Source organism: Neolamprologus brichardi, chromosome 17, assembly GCF_056152115.1.
Source record: "Neolamprologus brichardi isolate AB-2024 chromosome 17, ASM5615211v1, whole genome shotgun sequence".
NCBI lineage: Eukaryota > Metazoa > Chordata > Actinopteri > Cichliformes > Cichlidae > Neolamprologus > Neolamprologus brichardi.
Window position 1 is genome coordinate 2008916 of NC_142120.1, and position 23765 is coordinate 2032680.

The 23765-nt window shown below is 43.0% G+C and overlaps 1 protein-coding gene across 1 annotated transcript; it reads left to right on the forward strand.

Moving 5' to 3' along the window:
• The first annotated feature begins 1057 nt into the window (after positions 1-1057).
• myo1f (myosin IF) lies at positions 1058-22533 on the forward strand. Its single transcript, XM_087830659.1, has 28 exons — positions 1058-1403; positions 5117-5245; positions 7237-7326; positions 7454-7548; positions 7646-7733; positions 7866-7955; positions 9984-10115; positions 10944-11078; positions 11338-11470; positions 11797-11993; positions 12120-12200; positions 12304-12390; positions 12539-12625; positions 13851-14018; positions 14113-14198; positions 14283-14364; positions 14441-14547; positions 14625-14723; positions 14806-14950; positions 16149-16263; positions 16357-16526; positions 18491-18636; positions 18873-19019; positions 19100-19248; positions 19642-19713; positions 20122-20329; positions 21293-21453; positions 21551-22533. Exons 1-28 carry the CDS (start codon positions 1401-1403, stop codon positions 21625-21627), a joined length of 3279 nt encoding a protein of 1092 aa, XP_087686785.1. The 5' UTR covers positions 1058-1400; the 3' UTR covers positions 21628-22533.
• Positions 22534-23765: the final 1232 nt, after the last annotated feature.

Genomic DNA, 23765 nt, shown 5'->3' on the forward strand with positions numbered 1-23765 from the left:
ATAAATGCACCAATAATTGTCTATAGGCAGATCATAGGACAACAATTAGTAAACAGATGGAATCGTCAGACTCAAACGCTGGGCTGATGTTTAAAGATTCCAGCTGTTCCAGCTGTTCTCAGCTCCTCTGGCTGACGGTCCCACGCTGGTTCATACACAGCGAGCATGAGAAACACAGGCACCGAGGCGAGACCGTGAAGTAACATTTAGTCAGAGAAAGTTTCTTCCTCTGTGCTTTAGAAGCATTGACTGAAATTTACACCCGCACGAGGATCTAGAACAAATTTAAAAGGAATCGAGGCCGCTGGTTTAGGTCACAGCTCGAGCAGCTGAGCACGCACCACAGGCCTAAATGCAGGCCTGCATTTGTCTCTGCGGTCCCGTGTTATCAGCAGACATGGCCGCATGCAAAACACATCGAACACATCGCTGTATATTATGTGCAACACCTGAAAAGAGACTGAGTGAAAGTAGAAGTAATTAAAAGGAGGCTCATGAGACAACCTCGAACACACCAGTGAAGTTCCAACCACAAAGACACAAAACTAAATACAAACTAAGAAAAACGTGACTTTAAACGACACGTGTTCAAGACCGATCTAGAAAGAGACGTAGAGAAAAAAGGAGTAGAAAGAATCAGGTGCAATCACAGAGAAACCCCACATCTGAAAGATTCACGAACCCGCCCGTGAATGACACCTGACGCTGCGCTGGCACGCGCATCTTGCAGGAGCTTTAAAGACTCGATCCAGCTGACGTAAAACACAGGAAAACCAGCAACTGACACCTCCACTCACACTACAAAGTCGACTCTGAATGAACCCGTCTGTTATTATGGGCGTTGGAGGCAGCAGCCTCTCTGACAAACACCATGAGAAGCCGCTACATGAAGCGACCACAGCCTGGGTGGAGCCGCTAACACGCGGCTGAAACACCATCATTTGGCAACTGATTTAAGATAACTATCCCCTTTCTGCGGATGAGCGTCGCTTGCCGTCGACGCTCGCCTGCTGCGCGGCGGGCGAACTGGACTGACTAATCGTGCCGTGGAGCTGGCCGTCGTTGCTTCATCCTCCCGTCTGACGACTCCGAGCGCGACAGAGCGCAGAATGGAGAAGTAAGCGGCCGAGCTTCGTGCGGTGAGTTAATGTGCATCGGTGTGTGTTAGAGCAGTTCTTGTTTCACACACACTGCCGGTGGGAGTATGAGGAAGTAGGTTTTTGAATGCTGTACTGGATGTCTTGTAGGGTGCTGGTTGCTGTCGGCTGTCCTGGTTGTGCGATGGCAGCGATCTAAGGTCAACCTGTGGATTTTTTACAACACGCGCAAAAAAAAACACCCCCCCCACACCATCTCTCTGGACAGTGGACGGCTGAGGAGGAGAGAGGCCCGCGGCAACAATGGTACAGTACACCTGCATCTGCTCTCACAGCTGTAACATTTTGTGCATTTCAGTCACCTATTTGCTGCTTTTCTCGGCTGAAAGGCTGAATTGTGATACTTTGTATGTTTTCACTCACTTCTCTCCTTTTCTAAAAGCCAAAGGAGGATTTTTTTTGTGCTTTAAAGTGAGTTTTGGCATCAGAAGAGATGAGATAAGATCTCTTCAGGGAAATTCATCTCCTTCACAGCAGCAGAGTGATGTTTCCTCTTTTTCAGGGACTCTTTCTCACAGACTCGAGCTTAAAGCAGTGCTGTGCGATTTCAATTTGAGGCACAGGTAGAAACTTTAAATATAACAGACAGAGTAAGAAGCAGGAAAGGCAGATGAGCTTGAATTTAAAGGGAGGATAATGAGGAGCGGTGCACTCGAGGGGGGCTAACGGCCCGAGCTGCAGGCAGCTGCAGGAACTGGTAGCATGTACAAAGTTTAGAGGGTTTCACAAGATGCAGCAACGAGGTGTGAGAGGGGAAGTGGACTACAGGAGAGGCCTGCAGTTTCTGTCACAACACTTCCTCCACACATCCAGGATCGCACAGCAGTCGTAGCTGCACCACCAGCCACATCTGACAAACGGAGGTAAACGAGCAGTTTCAAGAGGGAAGAGAGTGAAAACGCACGCCCAGCTATACTCGGCTCCCTGTTTACACGCCACCTTTACATTTAGGCTCCAAGCCATTTATCTGTCATCATCTCAAGTGTGACAAAAGCTTTCAAATCTGTGTCGCGCTCGCCTGTTTACACGTGACAGCAAAGGAAGAAAAGGAACAAAAGCGTGCCCGACAGAAATAAATTCTGAGACGTGTCAAACGCATCATAGGGTCGTCTTTTTCTTGCTTTCTTTAAACAACTGTGCAGAAAGTTCCGGTTTGATGTGGAAAGCTTTTGAGATTCAACGTCTGCTGATAACCACACCTCACCGCAGCTGCCTGGCATGTAGTTTGTGGTTCTGAAGGTGTTGGATATTTGCTTTTTTTTCTTTTAAAGGCGGCTGGTCTTTCAGTGAAGACCAGTGTGATGTCATCACAGCTAAAAAACAGGAACATGTTTTTTTCTTCCTGGTGGACGATGTTGACTTTATAAAGGTTGTTTAAACATAACCTCTATAATAGTCTTTCCAGTCCTACAAACCTACTCCTGAACTAGTTCAATACACGAGTATTTAATCTGCACACAGCTCCATTTAAAAATGATATAAGATTTAAAGGAAGCTACTGCGAGCAGCAGAAGATTTAATCTCAGTTAAATGGCATCTACTTACCCCCTTGCTTTGCATTTTAATATTGTAGGAAAAAATCTGAGTATCAGAAAGCATCAACAACAATCAGATGACCCTGTTAGCATCCAATTGTCAACAGTGGGAAGAAAAAACTCCCGTTTAACAGGAAGAAACCTCCAGTGGAATCAGGTTCAGCCATCTGCCATCGAGACAGGACGACAGGCAAACTCTTACTAATTGCTCGTGTTCGATAATCTGTTAACCAGCAACGACGTTTGTGTATCAGCTCATCGGTAGATGATCATTAGATTACCAACGCCGCATCAAATCCGTTTAACGTCTTCTAGTAAAATATTAAAGACGATCGCAGAACATGAAAATCTGGTATTTGAGTTTTATTTAAAGAGACGCTGATCTCTGCTATTTCTCTTCAGTCGTGTTGTCATCACGTCATTGAAAGGCACCAAAGCTGTGAACTCATCCTGTAGAGGTGGGAATCACCATACATCCCACGATACAATATTATTGCAATTTTTTAAAATATTTTGCGATATTCAGATTCTGTACATAAAGGTAAACTTTATCAATATTCATTTTCTCTAATATCAAAGTCTCACACTCAGTCTTTCTCTCATTTCAGTTTGATTGTTGACAAACTGAACGGTTTGTATTACAGTCTAGTCCAACTTAACTGAATCAACCATCTGGTACAATTATAGCTATTCTGAACTATGCAGTTTATGAAAACTATGCAGCCCCTTCAGCAACTGAAGAATCTGAAAGTAAATTAAAACAAAATATAATTTTACATTAAATAAAAAAGTTTTAAACTTAATTAAAATAAAACATGTCTTAAATTAAAATAAGTAAACTGTCATGTTTATTGCTGCCATAAACAAGTTAAACACATTTGGACAGTGAAGGAATGTCAGGATTCTTGCTCAGAAAAAGGATCAACATGCTCTGAAGTCAGAGCACAAAAACCTTTTTTGTAACAAAGTATCGATTTCTGCTGTCCCTGTATCCATACATTATTAGCAAACAAAATATCACCATGCTACACAGTATCCATTTTTACCCCCACCCCTATCATCCTGCCAGCAGCACCGTCCGAGTGCGTGACGCGTTCATTTATAACAGTCGTTACAGGGCAAATTCATATTGATCCACGGATAAAAATAGGTATAGTTTGGGTCTATTTAATGGAGTTTGTGTCAGAGTCATATCTGATTTATGCTTAAAGCTCAGAGGGTGTGAGCACTGACACGTATATGAGAAAAAAGAGACTCGCGGACGAGTCACTTTGTGACTTCCGCCCGCTCTTTCCCCCTCACAGGCTTTAAATTCAGAAACAAAAGTGCGCACTAAACGCATACGTGCTGTGCTTATTTAAGACACGAATATTTAATCACACACGCAGCATCTGTGTGCATCGTTCTTTGTTGGAGTTTGCAGACTGACAGTGTTTCATAATGAAACTTTGTGTTTCTATTTTTTGCTGATGAGCTAAAAATGAAGCAGAATCTGTTAGTAGAGGTTTCGCTAATATTTGTGGCTTTTATTGTTTTTCATAAGAAGGGATTGAAACCAGAAACCAGCAAGTTAAAAAATCTAATGAAATACGACTTCTTAGCACAAGGTTTGTTACGATGTGCAGCGCTTTTCTTCATGACGTGTAGAGACAGAGGTAGAGGTCACGCCCACCGAGGTCATAGATGAGCACAACAAGCTCACCAAGTGACAAAGAGGTCATAACCGAGACGGTGAAGTGACAGATTGGTTCTTCAGCCTCTTCTTCACCCAGATGGCAAAGCCGTCCCAGAGACTTCCTTTGTGTTTCCCCAGCTTTCATCCATCACACACAGTTCAGGCTGAAATAACGAGGCGAGCGCTCCTGAGCTGAAAAACTGTGGAAACAATCAGTTTATTATAAGTTGATCTTCGCCTCCTGTGTAGGTGTCGTATTGTGTTGAGGCAAATTAGAAGAAGCTTCTCTAAAATGTCCGAGCTAGAAAATGAGCTCACCTCCTCTGTGACCAGTTTCCTGGTAACGAGCCCCGAGCTTCCTGTAATGACAACCACACTGGTAATTGTGTTTTTAAAGCTTGGCTTTACTGATGCCAACGCTCGTCATGCACTTGAAACTGTTTCATTAGAAATCTTCGCTCGGCCTTCCTTTGCTTCCTTTTTGGTTTGCTTGTTTCCTTCCTCTCTCCGTGATGCCCACACGTCTCTCTAAAGCGCTCGTCTCTACAACAAACACTAATATTGTTTCAAAATGCTCATTTTTCTGGTTCAAATTCCCGCTCAGCCACAGAGCGCTGAGCTGCGCTGCTTTTGCGTCACAGCGTGTGGTCGTTTCTTTGATGAGGAAACCCAGCTTGAGTAAAATGTCCTTTTAAAGATTATTGCAACATGTCGTTACTAACCGAGTCTTCCTCTCCTCTGTGATTCAGGCAAAGTATCACTGGCAGAGTCAAAATGTCAAGCAAAGCGGCGTGGACGACATGGTCCTCCTGTCAAAGATCACCGAAGACGCCATCGTGGACAACCTGAAGAAGAGATACATGGACGACTACATCTTTGTATCCTACGAGCTGCCAGCTGTGTTTGATGTTGTAATTTTACCTGCAGGAACTAAAGGCCTCTATTTAAACTGTCCCCATAATCTTCACATTAAATCTCGCTAAAGAACCCGAACGTGAAAGCGTGAAGTGAAAAATCGCCTCCAGTTCTAAGTTGGCTGAAATGGCCTTCTTCCATATTTGTGTACAGTCTTCTTATCCACCCACAGACGTGCTGATCAAAACACAAATTCACAGACAATCAAACAAACATATTTGGGCATAAATATAAGGAATTCACTCTTCCTCTTCTGAGTTCACCGTGTGACTCAACAGCCCACTTCCGTCTTCTGAAAGCACAGCTGAACGTCAGAGCCATATTTAGAGATAAAAACTCATCCATGTTAAATCCTGAGTGAGAACGAGTTGATGTTCTATCGAGAACGACTCGTAATAAGAAGCTGTTTGTTAATCACGAGTTACTCTCCTGTTAACACGGGGGCCTCTGTCTTACCAGTCTTATCAGGAAGGAAGTGAACTGATAACGACACTGGTCATGTCTGTCACACGTGGCTTTATTTAGGTTATAATGGATTCATGACTTTGGTATTTCCCCCTTCCCTCTGTCTGGCAGGTGGGCACATGGGTAGTTATTCAGGTCGGTGAGCACCGTGCAGATTTGGCTTTGACATTAGCAGAAATGTGTCAGCGATGATGTCACTATGACATTTTGGTTCAGACTTCGTGTACAGTACGAGCATCAGCCGAAACTTGTGATTTGCTTCAGCCTCGGTTTTGGTGTTTGAAAGCGCGCTGATGCGAGGGGAGCCAGCGTATACTTTGTCTGTTTTCTGTTTCCAGTGTTGGGAAGGTTACTTTTAAAATGTATCCCATTACAGATTACAGAATGCATGCCCCAAAATGTATTCTGTAACGTATTCTGAATACTTTGGATTACTTAATATATTATCATGCTGTTTACAACTACATGAATGTACTATTGCTGTGATTTATTACTGTTACTGAAGGTCCGCGGCTCCGAACCGTAGTAAAGGGACCTCTGGCTAATATGGTGGGTTCTGTGTCGGCTCGTAGCTGAAAACTAGCTTTACTTTGTTGTCTGGGTCAACTTTGCTAGCAGAGACAGAGAGAGGCGTTGAAAGGCTGCTCCAACAGAACTTATTGTTTCAGAGGAAAACACGAACACGGTGTACAGTCGAGTCTTAATAGCTTACTTACAGCTGGGCTCGTCAGGCTCTCTTCTTGGCTGCAGTGGTTATTATTATATTTACATGCTTCCAGCTCCCGTTTCTGCTCGATGACAGCTCCTACTTTTCCTTTTTCTCCCTCCCTCGCTCACAGACACATAACGGGTATGGCAGTCCATTCTCCCTGCAGCACGGACTACACTGCCCATGATGCTACATTCTTTAGAGCTATACCTGTAGCATTCTGCCTGTTAGCTTAGCACAACAACAACAGGCGCTCTCTCACCCAGGAAACACGCAGAGAGAGAGCGTCACCCTGTAACCATGGCAACCGTAACGCTGTCGCCTGGAACAACAGAACGTAGCTGTCAAGCAAAACCCAAACAGTCCTGACCCGCCACAATATGAAACAGGGAAGTACCGCCGTGTAATCCATTTATTTCAACAAAGTAACTGTATTCTAAATACCACCTTTTTAAACGGTAACTGTAACGGAATACAGTTACTCATATTTTGTATTTTAAATACGCGGTACATGTATTCCGTTACTCCCCAACACTGTCTGTTTCACCTGCAGAGTGAAAGCGTGAAACCTGCCTCCCAGGAAGCTATTAGAAGATGGGGTGTTGGGGTCTATTTGAAGGTGGCTAACATTGGCTTTAGCTCATATGTCAACAGAACTTTACAAACAAAAACATTTCACTTTCTTCAGCTACAAAACGTCTAATGTACGTACGCTCTGTTTAAGCGTATTTAAACCATATAATGCATCATTCCCAAACTTTCCTCAGCCGCCCTCTCCAGACTTACATCGGCCCTGTGTTGATATCTGTTAACCCCTTCAAACAGATGCCCTACTTCACTGACAGAGAGATTGAACTCTATCAAGGAGCTGTAAGTGAATTTTCATCGGCGTCTTCTCATGACTTCTTTAAACTTGTGGCATATGTGGTGCAGAGGTTCTTCCTGTTGCCCTACGCTCGTTTTACTCAAGCTGACCTCAAACCGTTTCGCTCTACAGGCCCAGTATGAGAATCCACCGCACATCTACGCCTTGACTGACAACATGTACAGAAACATGATGATTGACGGGGAGAATCAGTGTGTTATCATCAGGTGAGTTTTCTGCTTCCCACGATGATGCCCGTGCTGTGCCGTGCAGGTATGTTTGACAATAAAATATGGCTTTGCGGTGTGTCTGCCTTTTTTTTAGCGGTGAGAGCGGTGCTGGGAAGACAGTGGCTGCCAAATACATCATGGGTTACATTTCCAAAGTATCTGGAGGAGGATCGAAAGTGCAGGTACAGACCGTACGCTCGCTACGCCTGAATCTTCAAAATGAGTCAAAAAAACCTTTAAACTTCCTTCAGTGTGGCGTGGAGGTTTTTCACTGTCTGGTATTGTGTTAATGTTTGTGTGCATGTGTGTGGCAGCATGTAAAAGAAATCATCCTGCAGTCAAATCCTCTGTTGGAAGCCTTTGGTAATGCCAAGACTGTTCGCAACAACAACTCGAGTCGTTTTGTAAGTATGAGTTTTTTACTTGAAGACCTGGTGTGCATGCTTTCTATGAAGTTTATAGTTATTAGAGGTGGGAATCACCACACATCCCACGATACGATATTATTGCAATTTTTTAAAATATTTTGCGATATTCAGATTCTGTACATAAAGGTAAACTTTATCAATATTCATTTTCTCTAATATCAAAGTCTCACACTCAGTCTTTCTCTCATTTCAGTTTTATTGTTGACAAACTGAACGGTTTGTATTACAGTCTAGTCCAACTTAACTGAATCAACCATCTGGTACAATTATAGCTATTCTGAACTATGCAGTTTATGAAAACTATGCAGCCCCTTCAGCAACTGAAGAATTTGAAAGTAAATTAAAACAAAATATAATTTTACATTAAATCAAAAAGTTTTAAACTTAATTAAAATAAAACATGTCTTAAATTAAAATAAGTAAACTGTCATGTTTATTGCTGCCAAAAACAAGTTAAACACATTTGGACAGTGAAGGAATGTCAGGATTCTTGCTCAGAAAAAGGATCAACATGCTCTGAAGTCAGAGCACAAAAACCTTTTTGTAACAAAATATCGATTTCTGCTGTCCCTGTATCCATACATTATTAGCAAACAAAATATCACCATACTACACAGTATCCATTTTTCCCCCACCCCTAATAGTTATTAAGTAATATACCTGCTCATTTAAAAAGAAAAACCCAAAGAACTCAACCCCACACCCCAAAAATAAAACATCAGCAGTTCAGCAGTCACGTATAATTTTTTCACAAATAAACACCCAGTGTTCTTGATCTGAACCGTTTAAACTATTCAACTATTTATGGATCCTTTGCTGTTTTAAGCTCGACTTACACTTCTGTGGTAAATCTACACCCTTACAATGTAACCGTAACCAAGAGAAATCCCAACAATCAAATGAACCCTTTCAGCAACAGTGGGAAGGAAAAACTCCCTTTTAACAAGAAGAAACCTCTGGAAGAACCGGGCTCAGGGAGGGCAGGAAGACGGGACAAAGAGCACTCGCTTTAGCTTGCTGAGTGTGCTAGTTGTAAAAAAGCTAAGATGGTTAGCTTTATAAACAGTACCCATGCTGAATATCAGCTTATTAATTAGAGAAATACCCTCAGCAATCCCACAATCCCCTATGAGCAAGCGCTTGGCAACAGTGGGGAGAAAGAACTCCCTTTTAAGGCCTCCAGTAGAACCAGGAGTGTCAGAAAATACACAAACTCTGTGGGAGGGAAGACGAGGTGTAGTGGCACCAACAGTAGCAGCACATAAACAGACGGGAGCGCAGAACAAGTGCTCATTGTATTTATTTTTTTCAGTTTTATCTATGACCTTTATCAAAAAAAGGAAAGCTTTAATCTTAAAACTAGCGCGTGTGTCTGTCCTCTGAATCCAAACTGGAAGGTGGCGCCGCTGTAAAGCGTCCTAATAGCTAAAGGCTCCGCCCCCTGTGCTACTTCTGGAAATTCTAGGAGTGAGAGGGAAGTGCTGCATTGGAATAACACGGCACTATGATGTTTTTAAGGTGATTAGCTAATATTAGCATGTAAGTAATAACAGCTGTAGCTGCAGAGCCACGTATGTGCCTGTAGCCTCATCACGAGTCGTTTATCACAACATTCTCATGCACTTCAAAAACACTTTCGTTGCATTCACTCTGGTTTCTCATGAGAAGGGTCCTAATGATCATCACACCCATAAACCACCCTAACCTGCATGTCTGCAGCTTTAGCGTGAGATATCAGAAGAGCAATTAGTTCTATTTCCTGTCACCCTTTGTACACCATCACAGCTCTTGTGCAGTCAGATGCACGCATATATTTCTGACTCATATAAATGTAGTGAACATGGAAGTGGTTTATCTTTAGGAAACGGTCGCATGATTTGAGAACCGTCTCGTCCTGAAAGCAAATTCTGACACTGACTGATCTGCAATAATGAGTGAGGACAGATTTCCTCGCAGCCTCGTTTCTCAACTCCAAGTGTTGACTTTGATTTTTACTTTAATCAGGGGAAATACTTTGAGATCCAGTTCAGCAGAGGAGGGGAGCCAGATGGTGGGAAAATATCAAACTTTCTGCTCGAGAAGTCGAGGGTGGTCAGCCAGAACGAGAACGAGAGGAACTTCCACATTTACTATCAGGTGAGAGGCCGATGAGCACAAACCGCAGATTAATAGCAACTCCTTTAAAAAAAAAAGACAGAGTTCCTCTTATGCCGGGCTCACACTGTGCGATTTTGTCAGTCGCGCGATTCAGCTCCTGCTCAAACTGTACGATTGACTCGCAGGGGTTAGAAGTTCGTAGGTCACGATGCAGGTCTCACACTATACGGCCCGATGCTCTGATGTGACCCGAGCGCTCACACTGTGCGTCCATAACATGAAGGTTATAACAGAAATTCTGTCGCTCGCTCTCCCTCTCTGTCTTTCACTCACACAGACACCACCATCAACTTTGCTAAATTGCTAATGAAAAACATGATCAGGCAGCTGTGATTGAGCAGCGATGTCCATCCAACTATTTTCACGGTTGTTGTGGTCGTGATAATTTTGTGAGGCCACATCGAAAAGGCTCGGATGAGCTTTCCAAAGTTCTACAAGTGCCTCCATCGCTTGTGTCCAGATCACACGCTGCACCGCCGTGCTGCGCCGTCTTTTTCGCTGACATTTGTGTTTGCGCGTGCGCAGTGTGAGAAACTGCGGTGACGCCCTCACGACCAAGCGATTGATGATCGTGAGCTGGTCGTGAGGTGTTAATCGCTTCTCGTTTCCCCACGTATACTACACGATGCATGACGCACGATGAAGGCCAAAATCGGGCCGATCGCCAAAACGGTCGCACGACTCAAAAATCGTCTCAAAATGGGCCAAAAATCGCACAGTGTGAGGCCCGGCATTAAGCTGCAAGATCTTCATTCAAAAATGAAGCCAGTGTGTGACTCCTGCTGTGCCTGCGTTGTTGTCTTCCAGTTGATAGAGGGAGCTAGTGCTCAGCAGAGAGAGGCCCTGGGCATCATGACTCCTGATTATTACTACTACCTCAACCAGTCTGGGACATACAAGGTGGATGGGACCAATGACAGCAAAGACTTCCAGGAAACTATGGTATGCTATTGCTGTTTGATGGACTCAAACTTATAGGTGGGATCCAGTGGTGTTCAGCAGACCTGTGCTTGGTCCCAGGTTTGCTGTGTGGAAAGTCTGATCAATGCTTTGTAGCTAAACCCATTATAGTGGCTCTAGCTGATCTATGTTGATTGCTGGCAGGAAATAAAATGTGGAAGTAAAGTAGTTCTGCTTGACATCCCCTCACGTTGTGGTGAAGCTGCTGCCGTCACACTTTCTTCTTGGATTTGTTCTTCAGGAGGCCATGCAGGTGATCGGGATCCCAGGTGACATCCAGACGCAGGTGCTGCAGATCGTTGCGGGCATCCTCCACCTGGGAAACATTAGCTTCATAGAAGCAGGCAACTATGGGCAGGTGGAAAGCACAGACTGTGAGTGCGACACGTGCCGACGCGTCTTCTGTTCACATGCGGTCGTACTCCTGCTGGATATCACCATAACAAAGCTCGTCCCCCGGCACACGCCCTACAAATTAATAGAATCTCTACACACACAGACGACTTCCCTGTTTGCTGCCTCAGTAGATGATTGGTGTTTACATCCACAGCAGCAATAATACCCTACCTTGGCTTTTGTCTAGGGAGGGTATCATTAATTCATCATAGGAAGTCTTTGCTTATAGCATAATAAAACACATCTGAATTACGAGTCCGTTTTTGGCGCGATTGAACTACAACTTTACTTTGTTTCGCTCCAGTGCTCGCATTCCCCGCCTATCTGCTGGGCATCGACCCCAACCGTCTGCAGGACAAGCTGACCAGCCGGAAGATGGATTCAAAGTGGGGAGGGAAGTCCGAGTCCATTAACGTGACCCTGAACCAGGAGCAGGCCAACTACACGCGAGACGCCCTGGCCAAAGCGCTGTATGCACGCCTCTTTGACTACCTGGTGGAGGTAATCACGCTGGATGATGCAGCCGAGCAAAAACAGACTAAAGAAAATGAAACATTTGCTTTTAATTCAGCTGACGTGTATTCACGCTCCTCATCTGCTCTTTGCATTTGTCTCTTACTCCTCCAGTCTATAAATAAAGCCATCCAGAAACCATATGAGGAATTCAGCATCGGAGTGCTTGACATTTATGGCTTTGAGATATTCCAGGTTAGGCTTCTCATAACTTCCAGATACTTAACCTTTGCACGCATCCACTAAAAGACTAAATGTGTGTTTAATAGCAGGATTTGTGTTGTATTCGCTTCCTCAGAGAAACGGTTTTGAGCAGTTTTGCATCAACTTTGTCAACGAGAAACTGCAACAGATCTTCATCGAACTCACCCTGAAGGCTGAGCAGGTAACTATAAATAAATGAATATATATAAATAAAACTATATAAATAGAATTGAGTTGTAACTGCACTGTGCAGCGCATGCATTTGAGGACTGGATTGTTCCTTCACTGTTTGTCCTCAAACTAAATGTTTTGCTCTCATTGTCTCTCAGGAAGAATATGTTCAGGAGGGCATCAAGTGGACGCCCATCGAGTACTTCAACAACAAGATCGTGTGCGACCTTATTGAAAATAAACTGGTGAGCTCATAAACGCGACGACTGACGGAGGGTTTATGCAGATCGTGTAAAATTGGCTCTCATTAGAAAACCAGTGGGCCCCTAAAGCAGCGAGTTTGGTGCTCTGCTTCCTGAAAACAGTGAAACTAAGAACAGAGCGCTCGGGGTCACAACAGGAAGAATCAAGTCACATGACTGAGATATAGCAGTAAGATCGGGGGTAACATTTGCATTTTGTTTTTGGAAAAGCTTTATTGCACATTTATTTTCACAGTAAATCAGATAATATATGATATTCCCAAAAGCCAAAAAGGGAAGAAGAAAAGACACATGAGGCATCGGTGGAGGAGCTGCAGTTTTATCTCCTCGTATGAATTTGTGTGTTTGAAGTGTTTGACTGGATGACTAAAAAATGGGGATTTACATGCAGTCTAAAGACATCAGACATCAATCAAACTACTGTATAAAAGTAACTTTATATAAGTTATTATATATATATTATATAAGTTTTATTGTGGTCTTTAAAGCTCATATTAAAGCTCTACACGTGTTTTCTGGGAACCTCTAATTGGTTTGCTGCCTTCTTATCTATGTTCCCTGCTTGTAATGAAACATGCTGGTCGGTATTCTCTTCGTCCGCATGGTTACTTGTTGCTTTCTGCTCCATTTGCCCGAACTGAACTTGGTAAAAGAGCTTTTGTCCATTTAGCACCGTCGGCTTGGAACAAACTGCAGAAGGAAAATGACTGAATTTATTTCATTAAGTGCTTTTAAATCTAAACTACGAATCCTTGAGGCCAAGTTCATAACATGCAACTGTTTCAATTAGATTGATTGTCATTTTAACTGATTTTTTTTATTTATTTTTATTTGAATTTTATTGAATTTTATTTTATTTTATTTGTATTCTTTCACTTATTGTTGCATGTGTGTTGTTGCTGCCTGTGTTTGAGTCATTTCTGTAACTGTGAGACACCTGCTGCTATCTTGGCCACGTGTCCTTTGAAAAAGAGGTTTTTAATCTCAGTGGGATTTTCCTGGTTAAATGAAGGTTAATAAATAAATAATTCAATTTGAATTTTAAAACATTACAATCAAAAGTTACCAGGTGGTCATGTCGAAACATTTTGTATTATATAACTGCACGTGTGCTAATTTGTATCCATTTCTAACAGATATTTCTTATTTGTTTATCCAAAACTCGTAAGAACAAACTCGCAGCTAAAACGCCGTCGTCTCTTTGCAGAACCCTCCGGGTATAATGAGCGTGCTGGATGATGTGTGTGCCACCATGCATGCCAAAGGAGAGGGTGCAGACGGCACTCTGCTGCAGAAACTGCAGGCTGCTGTGGGGACGCACGAACATTTCAACAGCTGGAACTCGGGCTTTGTTATACATCACTACGCCGGGAAGGTAAGATTTGATTTTGTTTGCTCGATGTGGCGCTTATAAACCTCAACGATTTGTTTTTGGGGGTTTTAAGTGAAAATATGTGGTGTCATCGCAGGTGTCGTATGATATCAACGGCTTCTGTGAGAGAAATCGGGACGTGCTTTTCCCCGACCTCATCGAGCTCATGCAGAGCAGTGAATTGTGAGTTTCCTGTACTGGTCTCATTGTTGCACTGAAGGCGTCGTTTTAAAAAAACAATGCATTAACAAAAACGTGTCTCTTTAGTAACTTCATCCGTAGCTTGTTCCCCGAAAACCTCAACACAGATAAAAAAGGAAGGCCGACCACGGCGAGTTCAAAGATCAAGGTGAGAGTTTTTGAATCTGTTGATGGTTGATTTTGTGCAGCAGCACATTCATCTCACGCTGTTGTTTCCCTCGCAGAAACAAGCGAACGACCTGGTGAACACGCTGATGAAGTGCACGCCGCATTACATCCGCTGCATCAAACCCAATGAGACAAAGCGGCCGAAAGACTGGGAGGAGAGCAGGTAATGCTCGCCGTCACGCTTTGAGGAAAAGATTTCACAGGGAACGTTTGCTGATCAGCGGCGAAATCTGTTTTTAGGGTCAGGCATCAAGTAGAATACCTCGGACTGCGGGAAAACATCCGCGTACGAAGGGCTGGGTTCGCATATCGGAGACTCTTCAGTAAATTTCTGATGAGGTAAGTTTAATCGTGTGTGTTCATGGAAAAAAGAAACACAGCTCTCACTGTGATTTGTTTGTTTGGTGCTTTTTGAATCCAGGTACGCCATCCTGACAGCCGAAACATGGCCGTGCTGGAGAGGGCCAGAGCAGCAGGGGGTGCTTCACCTCCTCCGCTCCGTCAACATGGATAACGATCAGTACCAGATGGGACGCACCAAAGTCTTTGTGAAGAACCCCGAATCGGTACGGAGCTTCATATTTTATATTCCCTCAGGATGCATATTTGTACTAACCAGAGTTGTAACATAATCAACTTTATCTTGGCGATCGTGGCTCAAGAGTTGGGAGTTCGCCTTGTAATCGGAAGGTTGCCGGTTTGAGCCCCGGCTCATACAGTGTCGGTCGTTGTGTCCTTGGGCAAGACACTTCACCCGTTGCCTACTGGTGGTGGTCAGAGGGCCCGGTGGCGCCAGCGTCCAGCAGCCTCGCCTTTGTCAGTGCGCCCCAGGGTGGCTGTGGCTACAATGTAGCTGCCATCACCAGTGTGTGAATGGGTGGATGACTGGGTGTGTAAAGCGCTATACAAATACAGGCCATTTACAAATAAAGAAAAGCTCACATTAAGCTCTCGTGCCTCTCAGTGAGATAAAGAGCAGAGAAGATTATGCTGCATGTGTTTTTTGACTCATCTCAGCAGGACGATATTAATGTTGCTGCGCTCAAATGTTTGCATGAAAAAGGACTGAAATAGCTTCAAAGATTAAAAAGGTTCAGACCACAGCTACTTTCTGACCTCCACATAGCTGCGACATGTTGGGGGAAGTTTTTGCAAGTGTTATTATTGACATTGTCGCACACAGATGTTGTTGCCATTGAGTTTTTCAGTGAAACAGGCTTGACAGCAGCTAATAATACTACTTCAGCTGGTTCATTAGCCACTTTAATTCCATTTAATGTATAAAAAAATATTAGTCCTTTATTTTTTATTAGTCCTTTATTTATCCAGGTAAAAACTCTCATTGAGATTAAAAATCTCATTTCCAAGAGAGACCTGGCATATATTGAAATATATATATTGAAAGGCAAAGACCCTAGAAAAATACAGAGGAAACCCCGGCTATCAGACGAGCTCCTGTGAGCAACAATTTGGTGATAGTGGGAAGGAAAAACTTCCTTTTAACAGGAAGAAACCTCTGACAGAATCTGGGGGAGGAAGACGGGACAAAAGACACACTGAGACAGAGAGACAGATATTAATAATAACTAATGATTAAATGTAGAGCGGCACATAAACACGGAGAGAGTGAAGAAGAAACACCAAGTGCATCATGGGAATCTCCAAGCGTAGGTCTATTGCAGCATAGCTAAGGGCGGATCGAAGGTCACCCTGCTCTAACATGCACTAAACCTGCAGAAATACTCATGCACACGTGCCTTTCAGCTGTTTCTGCTTGAGGAGATGAGAGAGAGGAAGTTCGACACTTTTGCCAGAATCATTCAAAAAGCCTGGAGAAAATTCATCGCGAGGAAGAAGTACGAACAGATGAGAGAAGAGGGTAAGTTACACAAACGACGAGATTCTCCGCACAGGTCGCGCCGAAGAGCTCGAGTTGGTTTTAGAAATGTTTGTTCTTCCTTGTGACTCGCAGCCTCAGACATCCTGTACAACTCCAAAGAGCGGCGGAAAAACAGCATCAACAGGAACTTCGTCGGCGACTACCTCGGGCTGGAGCAGAGGCCTGAGCTGCGGCAGTTCCTCGCCAAGAGGGAGCGCGTCGACTTCGCTGATTCGGTTAACAAGTTTGATCGCAGGTTCAAGGTTTGAATTCTTGTGTTTTCGTCCAATCAAAGAAAGAGTTGGAGTACTGTGCAAAAGTCTTGAGCCAATCCGTCATTTCTTTATATTTTGCTAGAAAAGTGATTTATTGAAACATGTTGCAAACATACATGGAAAAGAGAAAAAGTGAGTTTTTACTGTTCTAACAGGCTTGAAGGTTTCGTGTGACCACCTTGATTCTTCAGCCTGAATTATCCAGCTTTCTTTAAGTAGTCTTCAGGAGTAGTTCTTTTTCTTGGCTTCTTGAAGGACATTCACAGCTCTTCTTTGGATGTTGGCTGTCATTTGTTCTGTTCTCCATCAACATGATTACTGCTTCAGCAGTGTTGCGGTCGAGGCCAGTCCACGTGTGTGCGCTCGGGATGTTATATCAGGCATTTTTCAAAACTTGATAAATGACATTTTTATGTGTTGTGTGTAGAAACAAGCTCGATTGACTCACAGGTCAAAAGCATTCCTCTGAAAGCCGTCAGGCACAAGCTGCCAATCTCCAAAGAAAACAACTAAAAGACCTTCAGAGAGTCTGGAAAACTATTGCCTAAGAAAACTTTGATAAAAATAAGGAAATGAAGGGTGGCTCAAAAGTTTGGCAACGTACTCTATGTTCAGTTTCTATAACAATAAGACCTTAAGATTTATAAAAGACATTAAATTCACGCTTTCTTGCTTGTTGTCGACTTCAGAAAAAATGTACCCAAAGAAAAATAAAGAAAACCCAACAATCATGTGACCCCCTATGAGCAATAGGGCTGCCACAAACGATTATTTTGATAGTCGACTGGTCACCGATTATATTTGCGATTAGTCGATTAATCAGATCATCATCCATTGGACGTAAAACGTACAGCTTATTGCACCAGCAGCATCTGCTCTTATATAACTATCATTAGCTTACAGCTTTAAGTGTTTAAGGTATGTGCTAACTAAAAATAAAGACAAGATGATAGTTTATTAAATTTTAATGAAATTTGCAGATTGTTTCAGTGAGGTTTAATAAACTCCTTGCTATCTAAAATATAACAGGACACCGGAGTATATTCTCGAGCATCTCACACTTCTGATAATCAGCTGTCTGCTTGACGTTTATTCATCTGTGTAAAAACTATAACTTTAATCTCAGCCAAACAGATTTACTCAGGAACAAATAAAATACTTAAAAAAAGCCAAACAATAACATTTTAAGTTATCTAAGTGACTTATATATATTTAACCTGAGTAGCGAAAGTCGGTGGTGGGTTTGAAAACGATTAGCCGGGAGTCCGGTGTTCTCACGGCTCTAGTGAGCCTAGCCCCCGGCTAGCTATCGAGCTAGTGGCTAACAGACGTCTCCGAAAACGTCGGAGCGCTTTTGAAAATATGTGGTGTCTTGATAAACTGAGCAGATATTTGAGGTTTACACAGCTACATTCTCGCCTGAAAATATGTTAAACGTTTATTTTGTGACCCAGAAAGAATAATAAGAGTAACATTAAAACTAACTAGCTGCCGCCATTGTTGGAAACTAGGCTGGGCTGCGCTATGAATTCTGGGACACAGTTTCTTCTTCTTCGGGGTTTAACGGCAGCTGGCATCCTTGTACATGCAGTGCTGCCATCTTCTGTTTCAGTCCGTTATTACACTCTTAAATCCTACTACTTATTCCTGCGTCTTTTGGGATCTTACAAAGCTTCAAACGACGCGTCGACTATTAAATCAGTCGTCGACGATTTTAATAGTCGATGTAATTGTGACTAGTTGACTAATCGTGGCAGCCCTAATGAGCAAGCAAACTTGCTCATAGGGGGTCACATGATTGTTGGGTTTTTCTCTGTATGTGTTATTGTAGGGTCAACCTTACAATATAAAGCACATTGAGGCGCCTGTTGCTGTGATTTGGCGCTGTATAAGTAATTGAACTGTACCTTGTCCCCAGAGTCACCCGCTTTCCTTTTCTCCCCCCAACCCAGTCTATCAAGAGAGATTTGATTCTGACACCGAAAGGCATCTATCTGATTGGCCGAGAGAAGGTGAAGAAAGGACCCGAGAAAGGACAGATAAAGGAAGTACTAAAGCGGAAGATGGAGTTTGGAGACATCAGCAGTGTCTCTCTCAGGTGTGGATCTAATTAACACACATTCATGACTAAAATGTGTCATTTTTATGTCTCCTGTGTATTTAGTCTGTTTGGCACTGAAGTGAAAAATGTAACTGCATCCTCTGCTCTCTTCTTGCTGCTATTTTAACACTTCCTTGAATGTCTTTCAGTGTTTCAGTTACCCACACTGCTTCCTCTTTCTGTTTTTAAACTTCAGCAAGAGTGAGTTCACGGTGTTTTTTTTTCCTTCTCAGTACGAGACAGGATGATTTCTTCATCGTCCACGAAGCCCAGTATGACAGTTTGCTGGAATCCAACTTTAAGACAGAGTTCCTCAGTTTGCTTTCCAAACGCTACGAGGAAGGGACAAAAAGAAAACTGACAATCTCCTTCGGTGACAGGTCGGTAGAGGAGCACACAGCCTTTGTTAGCATGAGAAAAAACACGCAGGGGTGACTAACGCACGTTCTTCTGGCTTCAGGCTGGAGTTCAGAGTGAAGAAGGAGGGCTGGGGTGGAGGAGGCACCAGAATAGTAGTGTTCCAGAAAGGCCCTGGAGACGTGGCCCAGCTCAAACCTGGAGGGAAGACTCTGTCTGTCACAATAGGAGATGGTCTGCCCAAATCCTCCAGTAGGTTAAAACAAGTCATGATGCCGTATAGACTTGAAAAAAGTGGGAACAAATTTAAATAGTAAATAAAATGCTGCCAACCTCATACGGAGAACAAAGGGGATAAATATCTACAGAGAGCAAAACATATGTTTTCCTGTTGTAAATTTAGATATTTTAACATGGGACTTGATTGGGATTGACTCGCTTTTAGAGCCAGCCCCCAGTGGCCAGCTGAGGAACTGCAGCTTTTGGCACTTTTGCCATTTTCAACCCACACGTGACAGTTAAAAGTTAATTTTATTCATGTTAATAAATAAATAAAATGTGAATAAATTATGTTCATGAGCAAATTTAAATAGTAAATAAAATGCTGCCTGTATAAGCATCCTAACTGTCCCTTCTTTTGATTAGAGCCAACCAGGAAGTCGTTTCCGCCGTCTTACGGTGGAGGAAGAGGAGGAAGAAACCACGTAGCCCCCAAATGTAAGCCACTACTCACCTGTGATCCCACCCAAAGCCTTTAGATGTGGAAAAAAACTTCCCAGTGGCTCAAAGTAACTAAATAGGAAGTGTGGATGTACTTATTGAAACATAAAGTACTGCAGTATTTACACTCTGTTGTATTTTGATTAACTTTTCAGCTGTTTCAATCAAAATCCTTTTTACTTTGTGTTTATTGAACAGCCGATTGCTTACTTTGTTCATCTAGGTCGTAAATAAAAGCTTGTTCCATACGACATATGGCTGCAGTATGTGAAGCTGTAAAACAATAAACCAGTAAAGGCACCAGTGATAACAGTCGTGTCATATAACACTGAAACGGGCCGTTCTGAGTCTTTACCGTCGTACTGCTGCTCTGTTATTGAAGCACACGCTTCGTTCTCTCCTCAGCGCATCAGAACGGTGGAGCCAAATTCCCCAGAGGTCCTCCTAACCCACAAGCCGATATCACGTATTCCTCCCCGCAAAAGCAGGGCCGACCATTCCAGGGAGGCCCGCCCAAACTGGGATCCCAGAGAGGCCCCCGACCTCCAGCGCCAAACCAGTATAACCAAGGAAACTTGGACTTCCTTAATGTGCCTGATCAGGGCATGTCAGGGTAAGACATGTTTAAAAAAGAAAGGAAGGTGTGGTTTGTGAGGGATTACCAAGGTGAGGCTGAAACTGCTGAAACCTGCGAGTAACTGAAAGTTAGAGCGAGGCAGAGAAACCTGTTTGTTTCTCACTGAATTACTGAATCATCTCTTCCATACTAGATGCTGTTTCGCTGGTTTGGGGAGGGGGGGGGGTGTTCTGGGAACAAAGTAGTTCCTACCAGCTGCGCTCAGAGGCGGGTCAGAAAGTCTGGTTAAATAAATGTTGAGGGTTGAGAGAGATTTAAACACATTAATTCCTTAATTCTGGGGAGAAAAATCCCGACAGCCTCTCTTTAATCCATTCAGGGTGTGGCGCACGCTGTTGGCTAAAGTCAACGACTATCAACGACAACAACACCTTGCTTTTATGTTTGTTTGTTTTCCAGCTGACGGTCTGTTATTCTGACCGCTGCTTTTTTGGGATACGGATGAGCCCGGACTGGGATGAGTCCTGAGGATGTTTTAGCCGAGACTAGTGCTGGTTTGCAAAGTTCACTGACTGTGGTCTTAAACTGGATGCTGCATTCTGCTAAAAATAAATTATTAATACAATCAGTAGTGAGAAGGAAACTGAACAGCTGATTCCTCAGAGGCAGCTATAATTAAGCCCAACTTTAAGCCTTTTAAGGGGTAAATTTTACAGAAATGACCTCTCATACGGAGAACAAAGGGGATAAATATCTACAGAGAGCAAAACATATGTTTTCCTGTTGTAAATTTAGATATTTTAACATGGGACTTTATTGGGATTGACTCGCTTTTAGAGCCAGCTCCCAGTGGCCAGCTGAGGAACTGCAGCTTTTGGCACTTTTGCCATTTTCAACCCACACGTGACAGTTAAAAGTTAATTTTATTCATGTTAATAAATAAATAAAATGTGAATAAATTATGGTCATGAGCACCTCCTTTTTCCCCCTTTGTCACAGGAAGCAGAGGAAAATGAGCATCCACCAGCGACCTCCTCCTGCTCCTAAACCGCAGCCTCGACCTCAGGGTCCTCGCTGCCGGGCGTTATATCAGTACGTCGGCCAAGACACGGATGAGATCAGCTTCGAGGCCAATGATGTGTTAGATCTTGTCAAAGAAGGTGCGTGCACGAAAGCAACGACATGTAGGGAGATGCATATTGATGAGATAGACTGGAAGTGGTTCATGATGTGTTTGTTTACCGTTTCTCTCCGCAGACCCGTCAGGCTGGTGGACGGGCAGAATTAGAGGGAAGGAAGGTCTGTTCCCGGGTAACTATGTGGAAAAGATTTGATGAGAACCTTGCGAACGTGTCTGTGTTTGCTCATGAACAGATGTAATTCAGCACATTCAGAAACTGCCTGCGAGTTGTTCACGGATGCATCGGGGCTTTCAAAGGGCCGAGCTCTCTGATGTTTGAGCCCCAGCTAATTTACCCGGCAGCGTGCCGTAGAAGCAGAACACACGAAGGATTACTCTTGGGTTTATTATCGCTAAAGCACAACTGCAAATAGCTGCTCAGGTTCCATCTTTGTCTTGGTGTCAAACAATCCCGTTGAGAAAGAAACCGGCGAGGTCTTCGACGTCACCTCTGACTGGTTCCTCCACGACTCAAAGTTACGCCGAGTGAAGGCGTGACAGAAGAGCAGCATGAAAATACTGCATCGCTTCCTGATGTTTACACTGTTTTATCTGCCTGAAGCTTTCTTCACGATCAATGACGACTACTTCTTTTGATTAAGTCAACAAGCGTCTAATCGAGTGATAACAGACTTTTGAAAATACTGATGATGATGATGCTTTTGCTCTGAAACTTCAGATCAAATCAAAGCCATTAAGAGGAGCAACATTTTAATGTCAGTTATCTTTTTTATACTCTGATTTTTTTACTGAGATTTCTCGTGGTATTTTCTTATATTTTCGTTTTAATAAAAAAAAAAGGAAAAAACTTTTATTTCCACGTTTTTACCTCGAGGACTTTTGCACTTGTTTGTTTTGTGTTGCCGGTAAGTTAGAAAAACATTTCTGAAGAGCAGAACACAAAGAAAGGTTAAAGGTTGAACTTTAATATGAACTTGAATGTGATTATTTTGGCCAGCTTTGTATTTTTATTTTAACTTGTGGTGGATTTTTGTAAAATATGTGATTACTTTCAGTCATTTTGTTTTTTATGTGAATGAGAAGATTAAAATAAAAAGACTCCCTCAGAAAGATTTTTCTTTCAGTTGTTATAAAGTTTGACATGTTTGCTCACAAAAATAATATTATACCTGTTCTGAAACGTAGCTCTAAAAAAAAGCTCCCAAAAGAGATTTCCTGTTCCTACAAGTAGTATCATGATATCTGCTCACTGAGGTACATGTTGCTGGTATTAGTTGGACTTCTTAGAATAAACAAGGTGCTGGACAAAAACATGGAGGCACTGAAAGATGCACAGATTGTGCAAAGATCTAACCAAAATAATAATCAGACAGTCAGCTGCTGCAAACAGGCCACAGCACAGATCTTTAACCTGCGTCTCAGCAGCAGCTTCGTTTAAAGCTGCGCAGCCTGCAGTAATTGGATTGGCCAAAGCCTCCTGATTGGTGCTGCGCCTATTTTTCTCTAAATTATGAGAGAGATTAACCGCTCATCTGTCTCAGATTTCGTCGTAGCGGTTTGCGGTTTGTTTTTTTTAACTTTACAGATCATAAACACTTCTACATGTGATAAAAGAAATCACACTGGACCCCATTGATTTCCACGTGGATTTGATTAAGAATCAAACTGCAGCAGCACAGTGTCACAGTACAACAGAGTAAATATGCATGCACTGAAAAACCGTGACATAAGAAGACAACGTGTAGCCTGAAATGGGAGACCGACGAGTACTTTTGGTAACATTAGGTGACTCTCCGGTAACTATTTGTAATTAAATACATGAGTACTTTTTTCCAAACAATTTCTATCGCAGGGAACGTTATTAAGCCAGTGTGCGCAGTTAATGCTTTCTTTGTTTTGAGTTAAACCATATAAATGCAACTATCTGGAGTTTCAAGACTCAGCGTGTTCCCACCATACCTGCTCCTTCGCTGCAGGATTATGCTTTTATTTTGAAATGCGGCAGATGGGCCGGTTGAACCTCCTTTAGGAAAAACCTGAGATTCCTCAGACAGGTGCAGCTACCTGGAACACCTGTTACGGTTTTCCGTGTTTCTTTTCAGGTTTGCTCTTAACCCTCCAGTCGCCTGTCGCGTGTTTACAGCCTGTTAAAGCTTTTTTTTGCCTCACATGGTCGTTTCTACGTTACCCGTTACTGCTGAGTAACCGGTTCCTGCTCTTTCCCCGGGGCCTGGTGAACTGTCAATGAAGAAAGAAAAACAAACGAGCTCATTCCAGACATTTTCTCTGTGATGACATATTGTCCCAGAGATTTGAAACCTTTCCGCGTGA